Source organism: Haliaeetus leucocephalus, unplaced genomic scaffold (genome assembly GCF_000737465.1).
Source record: "Haliaeetus leucocephalus isolate CR32 unplaced genomic scaffold, Haliaeetus_leucocephalus-4.0 Scaffold183, whole genome shotgun sequence".
NCBI lineage: Eukaryota > Metazoa > Chordata > Aves > Accipitriformes > Accipitridae > Haliaeetus > Haliaeetus leucocephalus.
Window position 1 is genome coordinate 987889 of NW_010972619.1, and position 13751 is coordinate 1001639.

Consider the following 13751-nt stretch of genomic DNA (forward strand, 5'->3'; position numbering starts at 1 on the left):
TGAATATTCTCCAGTGATGAGATATTGGCCACTTTTCCTCAGGCACCATCAATTTAGCCAGAAACTTGGTCATCCATCTTGCAGCCTCCAGCCACAAATTGCCTTGTGTGCCCGGGACGTGCTGGCACCTTGACCCAAGCTGGTCAGCAAAGTGAAGCAGAGTCTTGGGTGCAGCAAAGCTGGACCTGACGGCACCTGATCACCTCTGCCCATCCCTGTCACTATCCCTATTGTGAGAACTAGACCAGTAATGTCTCCTCTCTTTCCCATTTTCCCATGTCGTCCTGCAGCCTTTCCCTGCTCCTCAGCCCGTGTTTCACACAGGCACCCACAAATTCAAAATTCGCTTTCCACCACTTTCTCCAGCATTCACTGAAAAATTACCACTTTCATGAGCAACACTGTCCCAGAGAAGAGGAGCCAGCATACCAGGGACCTGCCACCTCTGACTTGGACAAACTGATTTTCACAGCATCTGGCACTCCCTCCTGAACCCCAGCAGCACAGGTGAGATGGTGGCCTGCCCAAATGAATGAGCAGAGTTGTACTGGCATGAAGCAGTTGCTCCAGGCTGACAGTTACTGCAGACAGACATAAGACAAGGCCAGCACATGGGGTGGGCCAGGGCTGGCTAGCCTGGCCCGGGTGCTGGGCTCTGAACACCTGCTTGAAGTGGAAATCCATGCAATGGTGCCTGAGTGGCACTCAGGGCCAGTGCAGACTCCAGGGGACAAGCCATGCTCAGATCCAAGAGCTCTGGTGGGCAAGTGACCCATAGCAGATCCCCCAGGTCCTCAGAGGCTGTGATCCAAGCCTCAAAGAAGTCAAGAGCAGGTCTCCTGCCTGCTCCCTCCCCAAGGCCCAGGCTGCCCTTGAGGAGGTTGGGGAGGGGTCCAGGGTATCACATCACTGCATGAAGAGAGTCAGCACACAAGTGATTAGAAGAGCAATTAGACAGCAGAAGAGATTGAGGAAGACCGGAAAGCCCCAACAGGGGTATCTGCCACCTTCAAGACCAGTCAGACCAGTCAGTTTGACCAGAGAAAGCTCCTCAAAGGAAAAAGAAACAAGATGCAGCGGCACACTCCAGAGGGAAGACAAGGTGACCTACCATCATGGACCACATGCCCCAGGCTGGAGGATGGCCAGGGCATTTGCAGTAGCCTAGTAGCTGCCAGGAGACACCAAGACATTTTGTAGATGCAGTGCAAATGCAGGGCAGGTCTGAGGACAGACCCTCCCTCCCCCATCTTTCAAGCCCCAGATATCAAATCTTTCCTGTAGGATGGGCAGGCTGAAGAAGAAATACACCCTGTGCCTGGGAGCATTGCATGGAGCAAGCAGGGAGTGGAGGCATGAGAGGGAGTAGCAGAAGGGGATTCACAGGAGCTGCAGGAAAACAGAAAGTGGAAATCAAAAGGTGCAAGGAAAGGGATGACAGACTGACAGTGGGAACAACCTTTCCACAACTCTCCCTGGGTAAGGGACACTGTGCTGGGAAGAGAAATACCAGCCCGCTGTCACCCAGTGGGAAGCTGCCTTTGGAGGCAGGAGGATCCCACCATGGTTGGTGGCACACCAGTGTCTCACGATGGCCCAGGATGCAGCAAGGATGACAATTCTTGGAAACCACCACCAAAAACAAAAGTCTGTTGGTCAGTGTGGTTTGTGCCAGCCCGCACCCCTGCACCAGTTGTTCCTCCAGTGGCTTGACAAATGGTGACAAAGAGCAGTGGCAGCTGCTCTCTCTGGTCTCTCAGAGCTCAGCTGCCAACTCCAAGTACAAGAAATGTCTATGGCCACGTCTCCTCAACAGCCAGCTGCCAAATGTCCAGCAGCTGCTGGTGGGGCTGGAGAAGCGCAGGTTGTGGTCCCTGCCTGTGACCCAGGAGGGAACAGACAGGAACGGGTGCCTGCCCTGACGCTGCTGCAGACTTGGAGATGGGCTCAGACTCTGCCCACCCGAAGGGGACCTCACCCTGCCCTGGGCAAGAGGACATGCTGGGACTTCACCCCGTAGGGCAGGAGGTGGTTCCTTGCCTTCCAGACAGGCACCTGCCTTTGAAGCACTGCAGCTGAATGGGTCCCTGTGTTCTCCTTGCCTGCTCATCTTGAACGCTTGCTCAGTCCTTTTACTCAATGGCAGCAGGTCTATGGTTGTCCTCCTGAATTTCTAGCAGGTTCAGGGACCTCCCCTGCCTCCCTTCCTGTTCCCCTGCGTGGCCCTGAGTGCAGGTGCAGTGCACCTCCTCGATAAAGCTGCTCCCGCCAGCCGCAACCGCCCTCTTGTAACAGCATGGGGTGTCAGGAAAGCAGCGTTTGGCATGTGCTTCAATGGAGATGGGAACGGGGGCGTCAGCCTGCAGCCGCAGAGCTGACAGCTTTATAGAGAGGGTGCATTATACCTCCGTGCATCAATGTGCCGGCTGCCCTTGCCCCTCCTAAGCCACTAAGGTGAGCTCCGGTTAGCCAATTCAGAAGCTGCTTTTCGGGGTTGGTTTAGCACTGCTGGGTCTGCCTGGCCCGTGGGTGGCTGTAATGGGGCAGGTGCTTCCCTAAGCTGAGCGACTGGTCCTCTCCTTAGGTGGGAATCTTGGGCGAGGCATTTGCAGAGCTCCAGGTTATCCTTCCCTTCATTTTGTAGTCGATTTACATGTAGGAGATTTTGACCATGGCAAAGCAAGTGAAATGAATAAAGTACAAAGTTCTGTCAGGTACTAGTCAGACACTGTTGATGCTTTAAGCATGTTAGCCATGTTACAATGGAAAGAAAAGGTGTTTTACATACAGAAATCTACATACATACAACAGCCCAAGACTTCTAGTTTTGTTGTTGTTGCTTAAACAAAGCTACAAGACAATGTTCAGGAACTGACCTTGGACTCTCTCTCCTCCAAGAGGGTCTCCAGCTTCTTTTGTGCAGCACGACCTTCATGGTCGTCACTGACTATCAGAATGACGTGATTCCAGTTGAAGACTCTCATCATCTCAAACCAGACGTTGGCCTGGTGAGAGTATGGTGGGACCGTGCGCAAAAAGGACAGGTGGATACTCTGCAAGGAAGAACAAGAGCTCAACATAGACTGGTTGGGTTGTCAGCCAGGGTGCGTCTCAGGGACCGGGCAGGTTTGCAGGGACAGGGCTGGGATTGCAAGGCCAAAGAGGCAGAGCAGCAATTTTTGGTAGACCTCTGGGTTGCACGACTTGAGCTAGCCTCTGGGACCCACAATTCTTTCTTCTGGCTGAGAAGCAAACCCTGTCTACGATTTTGTACCTCTCTGTGGTTAATTTGGCACATGGCAAAGCGGGTTTTTTGCTTTGTGGTCTCTAAATGCATGGTGAAGAAAAGCCTACCCAGCAACGAACTGTCAGCAACATTCAGTGCAAATATAGCCTTTCCTCTTGACTTTTTGAAAATATTATTGAGCAATGGACATTAAAAAGAAAAGAAATTCCCTTCAGAGAGTGACAAGGAGCAGTTGTGGGTACATGCAGGTATATATTAGTTATTTGTCAAGACAGAAGTTCAGAAAAGCAATTTTATAATATGCTGTTTGGCTGTTTCTAGGTCAGCCTGTTCTGCAGCAGCACACAGGAGGAGGCAGCTCTGCACTCATGCCCCAGCTAACCTATCTGATTTGGTTAAAGACATCATTATGGTTGGATGATTGACCAATAGCAATTCCAGGCTAATTAAGTACAGCACTCTTAGGAGAGCAATTGGACCAAAAGCTGTAGCAGACAAAGAGGTTTCAAAAAAATGCAGCTTTTCAAAAAGGCCCTGGAGTCAAATATTAGAAAATGAAAGTGCTTATGCTCAGCATGGATGCTCCTTGACAAACCAGCTATATGCTAAAGGGAGGCAGAAGTCTGAACAGGAGAGGACAAAAAGGAAAGCACCATAATATGTCTTTTTTTAGGGCTGAGATGGTCCTCTGGACCAAACAGGGCTTGTCCATACCTGCTCATCCAGAGACCAGCCCCAGCACAGGTCGGAAATAATAGTCCTGAGTGGGCCAAAGTAATTCATGCTGGAAGGGAAAAGACATCGTGTCCACCATGGACCCACACAGGAGGAACAGGCAGACCAGATAACGCCTTTCCCTCACACTCAACACAGTGGTAAAGTCAAACCGAACCATGCAACATATAAAAAATAGGGCAAAACCGCTGTCATGGTCAGGTCTGTCTGCACTGGGACAGGAGGTCCTTTCTGCTGCCCTGGCCCAAAACACAGAAATGACAGAGGCAGCAGCAAAAACGTCAAAGCACTGGAAACATTTCCTAATTACCGAAGAGACTGAGAAGAACTGTGGATGTTCAATCAAAGGAGGAAATGAATCAGGAGAGCTGTAACAAGCGTCTCAGAGCTGCAGTTTTGTATGACTGATACAAACATTCCCAATTACATGAAGAGCAGGAGAAATGCAGCTCACCCCACAAGTCCAGTACTAATCAACAGGATCAGGAAGAAGCCCCATAGGGACAAACAATGCAAGGACAGCTATGGTCTCCACACCAACATGGTGCTCAACCTCTCTTTGGAGTCAGCAGAAGTGCCCAGGTATTTCCAGGTCCAGCTCCACAGCTCGGACCAGGGGCACAGAAGATGGGTCTAAGCATTTTTAATTTTTAATCCCTGAGCATTTTTAATTGGTTTAAGGAAATCCAGGAAAAATTAAAATGGAAAAAAATCAGAAAAGAGGAAAGAAATGAAAAAAGAACAGAATAGCTAATAGTAAAAAAAAAAAGGCTAAAAAAATCAAAATTCTAACTCAAAATTATTTCAATCCCTTTTTGAAATGAAAACATCTTTGAAATTTCAATATATTGCATCAAATTATTTTCTAGTTTCCCAACTAGCTTGCAAAAATGCTGTTTAAACTGCTCATGGCTTTCTTAAGTGTTGTAAATACATATCCCTAGGTCAGATGAAGAAATTTTACTGCAAAGTTGTTGGAGAGCAACTTGGTTTAACAGTTCAGGCAAATTTGCTTTCGGAGGTGGTGTTAAAAGGGTCATGGACTTGCTATGATGGTATGTCAGCTCTCAGATTACAGAATTTTAGTTATTAAATAGGATAATGAAGAATAACTAATTGTAAATGCTGATTCTGGATTTTAGGATAAGCATTCATATTCTGTGCTCAGCTTCTGAAGCACCTGGGACTCCTGAACTTCCCTGCAGGGCCCAAAGGTTGGCAGAAAAAATGAAAGTAGAGTCCCCCAAAGGTTAAAAAGTCCAATTTGTGATGTGCAGAGGCAGTTGGGAATCAGGTTTTGTGCGATTTGATAACCCCTATCACAGCATACGCAGTGACAAATCCCTCTGAAACCCAGCACAGAGCTTTCCTGGCTATGCAGCACATGGACACATGGGGCTGTACTGCAAAGTGTGTGGATGCAACAATTTATGCACCATAGTTAGCCCAGTTTTAGAGAAATAATTGTTATAAAGACCTGATTTTTTAACACAGCCTCTGTGAGACAACAGGCACAGTATGTTAACTCATTTCTGCTGCACCACTCGTCAGCACCGTCCCTGACGTACTGCTACAAGTGGTCAAACTCTGAGCTGTCATGGGTCATAACCCGCTCCCCTCAGATCAGGCACACAGGAAAAAAAATGTTCCTAATTACAAATCAGCTGTTGGCCTTGTACTATGTTTTGCAGGATTCACATCATTTGCTCTCCTCTGAGGGTGCCTGCCGCTTGCCAGGAGTGCTGGGATGTGAGCATGGAAATCACTGACAGCAACCCCAAGCCAAGGAGCAGCTTCCTGCATTATCTTCCTATACCCCACCAAAACCTGTGTGCTCAGCCCTGGGCTTCCTCACTTAATTCTATTTCTGCAAAAAGTAAGTAAATACAGGTTGGGATGGAATCCAGGCTTTCAAGTGGAATTAGCTCAGCAGAAACCTATGGGGCTGGAGCCTAGATGCACTGGGAGTGACTGTGGTTATGAGGCTGGGGACATGTGCTAGGTCAGAACTCTTAGGAACTGCAAATTATTAGTGGTACTGACTTGGTTGATACGAGTACATATGAAGAGGAGCTAAGTTCGAGTAGATCATATGTGTGTGTGTGTGTGCGCGTGAAAGCAAGGACTCTCTGCATCCATAAATGTGGGCATGTACATGCAGAAAGCATGTGTGTGCATGTACCCACGCCGGGACTGTGCTTGGGTGCTTGAATAGCTGTGCACAAAGAGTCTGCACACGGCCTGGCCATGCCATGCCTGGGGGAGGGTGCATGTGTGGGTGCCTATTGCTGGAGTTTGTGTACATAGGGGATGCGCACATGTATAGGGGTTGTGCAGGCATGGGCCACCAGGCAGTGCATGTGTGTCCACATAAGGACCATGTACACATCCGTGAGTGAAAGGATTGCTATCTTCTTTACCTCTGTCTGCTGAAGGGCTCATCATAGCTCATGGTCCATGGCTGACAGAGTAATTTTTCCTACCAGCTTGAGGAAACAATGTGCTTTTGTTTGATTACCTAAGGAAATAATGTGGTCAATCCCCCTTCTAGCAGTGCACTCCATAACTGAGCTGTCTGGTCAGTTTCAAGGAGATTGACAGAGATTCCAATGTATAAAGTTCGTGATAATTTAGCAAAAATCATCAGCTGGGTATGAAAAAGAAGCCCTGGCCAGTGTCTCCATGGAAGGAGTCTGGGCTGCTCTGTTCCCTGTTCTGTTCAGCCTGCCCGCCAGCCAGCACGCATGTCGCTTAGCCCCATCAGAAAGCAGCCTGCCCACTGCCCCGCATGATAGCTGCAGACGTGGGAGGGAGCTGAGATAACTGCAATAGCTTAGACATGCTGGGAGGGATTTTAGTGGGGGCAGCCGTATGGGGAGCTCAGACGCAAATGCATCGTCTGCCTTTTCCTACAGTCTGTGGAGGAAAGGACTTGTCAACCTCTGGGGAATGGCCCAGGACCACAGCAGCAGCTGTGGAGTGGTGGGGCTGCTCTGTTCTCCTCCCAGCTTGAATCCTGAGAGCCTGTGAAGAGCTCTCCTCTGCTGGGATGGTTGGGCTCCATCACTGCCATCAGCACTGGCTTTAGTGTGCAGAACCTCCCCACCTGCTCTGACGCAATGCAGGCAGCCCCTGCTGACGGCTGTGCTGCTTGGCAGTGGCTGTGAAACCCCTTCCCGGGGCAAACATCTCTACGCTGTGTTAACCAGCCTCTCCAGTCACTTCTTGCAGGTGCCAGTGAAGGAGTCCTGACCCTGACCCTGGTCAAGGGGAATCACTTTTCTCCCCACTTCCATGGAGTGGTTATACTGAGACAAGGAACCAGAGGCAAAAGCCATCCCCAGGCCCAGGCTGGAGAGAGAGAGAGAGAGAGACCTCATTTCAACTACCAGGACCAGGTGCTGGACACTGAAATGGCTCTCCAAGTGCAGAATGACTAAATTCCATTTTCCATCTCTTTCAGCAGCAGAGCAGGTGTCAGTTAAGAGCCACCCTTGATCCTCCGCTGCACTGCCTCTTTGACAGGGAGATGGTGTGGGCTCTGCACCTTGGGGCACCCAGCATGTCCCTTCATCTCCATCACGTAGGTGTGGTTCCAAGTGGTGGTAATGAACGGCACCAGACCTTCCCAGCTCCTGAGCTGTGCATTTCCCCACGAGCTTCACTCTCACACTCTCAGTGTCATTTCATATTTCCCATATTTTCAAGATGTCAATGTCATCTCATTTTTTTGGCTGAGATGCAAAGGAGATATAAATACCCGCAATGACACATGGGGAATAGAAGCACCAGAGCAATAGTCCAGCCTGTCTCTTCAGGGGGCCCAGCGTGAGAAGGTGAGAGAGTGACTTTTAAAATGCTCAGTCCATGAGGAGACCATGAAGGGCTCTCCATAGTGACAGATACCACAGTGATGGGTACCGCTCTGCTGCCTTTACTGTGAGACCCTCCTCTCTTCCCCTGCAGTTCCCTGCTCACCTCACTCAGAGGTGACTTGGGATTTCAGACACCCCCTCACCATGCAGGTGGGACTGTGCTGAGTGATGTGAGGATCTCAGTGAAGAAACAGGTAATGATTTCATAAGATGTAGGCATAAGGAGGCCAAACAGAGGCTGCCAAGCCAGAGTGCTCAGCTTGATAGCTGCAATACCATTTCTAGAACAAATAGTTCTTTGAATACTGGGAGCAATAAAGCTTGCTTCCCTCAGGTGTCTTTGTTGAAAGACTAGCTATAGCTCGTGGACCGTTGTGCTTGACTGAAGATGCTCTGAGAGCATCAAAAGGTACAGGGAATACCTGTCTGTGCTAAGGCCCACACCTTTCCCTCCCTGCCAGCTTAGCCTTGGGAGGACCATAATTAACTCTGAGAGTTCAACCCCCTGTGAAATTTAGCTAAAACTGGCTGATGCCTTCAAAACCAATTGGGCATATACACAAAGTGATCTTACAAGCTTGTTTCCATAGAAACTAAACTGAAAGATATAATTTCCTGAATTAAAAAAAGAAAAAAAGCAAGCTGATCACTGGAAACCAAAAAGGGAACCAGCTGAATGTCCCCATGTTGCACCAGCCAGTCTGTCCTGCATGGGGTGTGCAAAGCCTTGCACTGGCCTTCACACGCCTTTGCTCTGCTGTCCTCCACTCCAATCCCACCTTTGCTGTCACCTCCAGCTCTTGCCACTCCACTATTCAATGCCCTTGCTCCTCTACCCACCCAGTCCCTGCCTTTGCCCCATCTCCTGCCTGCAACTCCCCTCCCTGCATAGAGCTCAAAGTCCTCCAGCCCTTGGCTGCCTTGGTGGGAAGGAGGCTGAGCATGAAGCCAGCCAGGCAGGAGCACTTGGAGGGGTGAGACATGCCGTGTGGCCTCCCTTCCCGAGTCTCTGCCAGGCGAGTGCACCCCACGGCCCTGAACCTGCCCAACACCCCTAAATGTTCAGTGGGGAGCATCTCCCTGCCACTGCAGTGGGTCGCCACTGCCACAGTGGGTTGCTCCTCCAGCTCTGAAGTGAGCCAGGTAGTTTTTATGAGCCACTTTGGCAGAAAACATGTTTTAAATAGGAAAAAAATGGCTGAAGCAGAGTCTGCCGGAGAAGCTCCCTCCCCCTCAGAGTGAGCACGCAAGTTCAGCACAAGGTCATGCTATGAAAAAGGCGGCCAATTTGCTTTGGTGAGCATGGATGTGCTGAGATTAAGCTGGACTGATAGCATGCGGGGTCTCCTCTTCCCGTCATCGTGTGCACTGTGACAAGGTCCCTCTTGGTAACATTTCTGATCAGACCCATCTCCTCCCCCTGGCAACATGAACCAAATTCACCCTGCACATTTCCTACCTGCTGCCTGCCCTCTCCTTCAGTCTGCCAGCTCTATTATCATCCCTTTCCTTCTGACAGTGCCTGATGGGACCCTGCTGGGGAATGCGGGTCCCCAGCCCCCGGCAGCCACTGTTGCTGTCACTGCTGTGGTCTTGGCTTGCTGGTTGTCCTCCCATGGTTTTACCTGGTGGGAGATGCCAAGACCTGCTGCTGCTCCAGCCGCGCAGTCCTGTGGGCTGCATCTCTGCGAGCCTCTGCTCCTCCCTCCTGAAATTTGACTTCATTTAGCATGTAGGTGGAGTGACTATTTTTGCACTGAACATTTGCATTTGTGAATATTCACATTTTCCAAGCAAAGGCTGATTCGTGCTTCAAAACAGGCCTGATCTCACCCCCTAAGCTCGTGCACCTGGACAAAAAGCTCCACCAAGGCTTCAATGGCATGTGGTCCACCTGGCTCTGCTCCTCCTTTTGCTTTTACTAATCCTGAAGTGTCTTTGCAAGACAGGTTGTGAGCTGAGTGCCTGGTGGAAGAGCTGGGCAGGGCAGGATCTCATTGCCCAGGCCAGGGCATTGCTTCCAGCCCCCGCACACAGCAGGACCTCATCCAGCCTGAAAGTCTCCATGTTTTCACAGGGACAGCAGAGAGTGGTTTGAGACACTGGAATTTGAACCTCTTTCTTGAGTGCTGGCTGGACTGAATGTTTTTTAAAGCCTCAGGATAACTTGTTAATCAATTCTATTATCTTCCCTACCAATATCACATAAACCCAGAGAAGTGAATGCAACCAAACCACCTTCAAGCTCCAGAGAGCTCCAGCCTGATGTACAGGCTCCACTGCGATCTTCCTGCCCCTCCGCAGGCCCCCTGCACCCAGGGAGCACCCAGGACCCCCCAGCTGTCACTAGTAAGCAGGGCAGGAGCTGGTTTGTGCATTTGCCTTGGCTGAAGAGCAGTGAGCCCAGCAGCCTGGCAGAGAAACGCTGCAGAAATCATCCAGCACTATGTAGGTCAACACTGGCAGCTGCGAAAAAATAATGTACCAGGGAATGCAGGACAGAGAAAGAGGGAGCTGCAGGTTTAACTGGAGAGGATGGATGGACAGACAGATAGATAGGCAGGGTAGTGTAGACATCATTAACCCTCCTGATGGGCACTCTTGATTTACACCACATGTATGAGGTACTAGACTAGAAACATGCATCAGTTACCTTATCAGAATATATAGACATGCGTGTTGTCAGACCAATGACAGGGATCCTGTAGAAGCCAGCTGTGTATGATACGGGTGTTGGTGTTAGGTGATCGTTGGGAGCAGGAGGGTGACTAACTAATATTGCATAGACCTGTAGGACAGGATACACGACACAAACATTATTTCACAGGAGCACATTGGCCATTGAGTGTGATTATTTTCCTTTTCTTTTCTGCAATGTTAAACAGCCCCATGTTAACACGATAATGGCATTCAAATAATCAGGAACAGCAAAGCAAGGACTGCGCCGGGGAGTGAGGGGTGCTGTGCCACGGCTCGGGCTGCAGCCCATGCAGAAGTGATGGGTCTGCTCAGGGTTATATCTTAATGGAAATGCCGTGCCTAGCTGCTCCGCTCGCTAAACTAATAACTTTCATGGATTGCAGATTAAAGGGAAACATCTCCCTTACAGTCACACTGTGTAATGCGATTTCTTTAACCACACATTTAATACTCGGTTGTAATTCCCCTCTGAGGACTATTACAAACAAAGTGGTCAGCTGGGACTCCGGGCAGGAGAAGGAGTGCAGAGCCACAGAGCAAATCAGCCATCTGGCCCTGAGCACACAGAGAAATGAGAAAGCCGGGGGGGGGGGGGGGGGGGGGCAGGAGCCAGGATCTGCCCTCAGCACACTGGGGCAATGGGAATGGGGTGCAGGGGATCTGGGTTATACTGAAATGGGGAAGGAGGATCTTGGCAAGATCCTGCTGTATTTACAGGGCTGGAATTTTGGTCTCCAGCAGGATCCTATTTTGTGTAAAAGGGAGAGAAAGGAGCTGGGTAATCCCTGGGGGATCCTTTGTTACACTAATGCCCTTTCACAGCACAAGGAATGTCCCCATCTGGTGACAGGCTTCCAGCTAGGGTGAATCAGTGCAAGGACTTTGATGTCTGGGAGGAAATAATACTTATTCCTCCCCGAAGCATCTGCCCAAGCCCCAGGATGTGCTCTGCCCCCAGGCTGGAGGGGCAGCTTCCTAGGACAGCAGAGGAAGACGAAGTGCGCCTGGGGAAGGGGACCTGGGGACTGGGTGGGAAGAGGGAAGATCCTGCCTGGTGTTGGGTGGGAGCAAGCTGAGGTTGCAGAGCAAGCTGGGGCAGGGGTCGGAGACCCTACCATGGGAGAAGGAAGGAATTACTGGAGAAGGGTTTGGGGAGGTCACCTGTAGAGGCAGGAGGATGGGAGTGCCCTACGCAGAGGTGCCCAGTGCCATGCTGAAATGAGGGGTGGGTGATGACCTGCACCCCGCAGGGCTGGGATATGGGCCTTGGGCAGGACCAGGCACTGGGTGAGAGGCTGGGGGCTGGGGGGGGCAAGGGCTGCGCTGTGCTGCACCGCACAGCAGCTGACCAACAGGAGCCATTTTGCACAATCGGGCTCCTAGCCCTTTCTCTCCCTCCCAGACCCCTGCTTGGGCAATGCGCCAGTGAGCGAGGACCGAGGGTGGCTGTGCCCCACGCTGGGGCCATGGGGCTGGGAGAACCCCTGCATGCTGGGACAGCATGGCCACCCCCAGCCCCCGCAGCCCCCAGCACCCACAGTCCCCTCTGCACCCCAGCTTAGGTGCTCCCCTGCGTCCCACCGCTCACGCAGGGATGTGCCAGCGCCTGCAACCCTGCACAGGCCCAGGGGTCCATGGGGTTTGCCATGGGGACAAGGCTTAGAGGTGGCATGGACACAGGCATCCATCAGCTGGGTTGCTTAAATGGAGCCTCAGCTCAGCAAGGGACCCAACTGAGCCTTCTCCATGCTCCCTGCTGGACAGGGGGTATCTTTTACAGCCTGTGCTGTGCTTCCCGCCCCGGCTCTGCCAGCATCCCAAGGGATGTCTCCAGCCATCCTCCATCGCCACATTGGAAAGCTGAGCTGTGAACATGTCAGCTCTGCTCTGCTGTGCACCTCTGGCCCCTCCAGATCCCTCCACCCTCGCTGGCTTTGTGTGTGCCTGGGTGCATACATGCATTTATGTGTGCGTGTTGGTGTGTGTGAGTCTCCATGGTGCGGGCGTTTTTACCTATGCATTGGTCTGTGTACACTTTTTGCATGTGCATGGGTGTGTTTGAGGTGGGGGTGGGTTTGTACCTGACTGTCTGCCCACCTGATGGCCCCGAGTGGGGGGAATGGGGGCTGGTTAGCTGGGCTCAGCACCCAGAGCACATGCAGGGGAGATGGAGGGGCCACAGGCTACCCAGGCTGCACCCACCACTGCTACAGTTTCGGACTGCTCCCTTGTGTGCGCTGAGAGTGACCCATGCAGACAGGAAGGAGGAGCACGCTGTGCTTGTGTGTGCAGGCACACATGCACAGCACGCACTGTGTGTGAGCCCATGGCTCTGTGTCTGTGCGGGCGTGTGCTTGCTGTGTCTATGCATCTGCAGTCTCTTTCTGTGTGTGCCTGTGTCTCGTGTGTGAGTACAGCGGATGTGCTTGTGTGCCTGTTTCATGCATTGTGTGGTGCTGGGGGGGGGGCATAGTGCTGTGTGCGGTTGGGGGTATGTGCAGCTGCGGTGCACAGTCATGCAAGTGTATGACCTGGGATGATGTGCAGGTGTGTGTGTATGTGTACATGAAGCATTGTGTATTTGTGTGTGTGCGCGCACTTGTAGTGCACGCAGTGGGGTGTGTTTGTGTGGCAGTGCGTGTGTGTGCCTGGCACAGCTCGTGCTCATGCGTGCACATGGATGCGTGTACGCATGTGGCACAGCGCGTGGTCACACGTGGTGTGGGCGTAGACACGCAGTGTTATGTGTGTGCCCGTGTTTGCACAGCGAAGCGTGTGCGCACACAGCATGTGTGTGTGCATGCAGTGCAGCCCATGGGCATTCCCACAGCGATAACATGAGCACACAGTGTGTGTGCACGCGTGGCGCTCCCCATGCCCACATCTACCCATGGTGTGTGGCTGCCCATGCGTGCACACAGCCTGTGCACATGTAGCTCTGTGTGCGCCCGCGCGCGCCCGTGCTGCGTGTCTGCGCACGGTGTATGTATGTGTGCATGCATGTCGCTCTCTGCACGCGTGCTGCTGGGTGGGCATGTCCGCACACCCGCTCTGTGTGCGTGAGCCCGTGTGCACCCCGGGGCGCGTGTGTGAGCCCGTGGGTGCCCCGGGGCGCGTGCGGGTGCCCGGGCGGGGGAGCGTTCAGCCGGCCGCGCTTACATAAAGGCTGCAATGCGGGCAGCGGCGCCCCGGGG

At 51.9% G+C, this 13751-nt stretch overlaps 1 protein-coding gene across 6 annotated transcripts in view; it reads right to left on the reverse strand.

Moving 5' to 3' along the window:
- Positions 1-13751, reverse strand: part of GRIN1 (glutamate receptor, ionotropic, N-methyl D-aspartate 1) — a 38484-nt gene that overhangs the window by 24433 nt on the left and 300 nt on the right. For all 6 annotated transcript variants that reach the window (XM_010564631.1, XM_010564629.1, XM_010564630.1 and 3 more), the window contains exons 2-3: positions 10511-10645; positions 2877-3053 (exon numbers count right to left, since the gene is read on the reverse strand). In XM_010564631.1, the coding sequence (XP_010562933.1) occupies positions 2877-3053; positions 10511-10645 (312 nt within the window). The remainder of the gene's footprint in view (positions 1-2876; positions 3054-10510; positions 10646-13751) is intronic.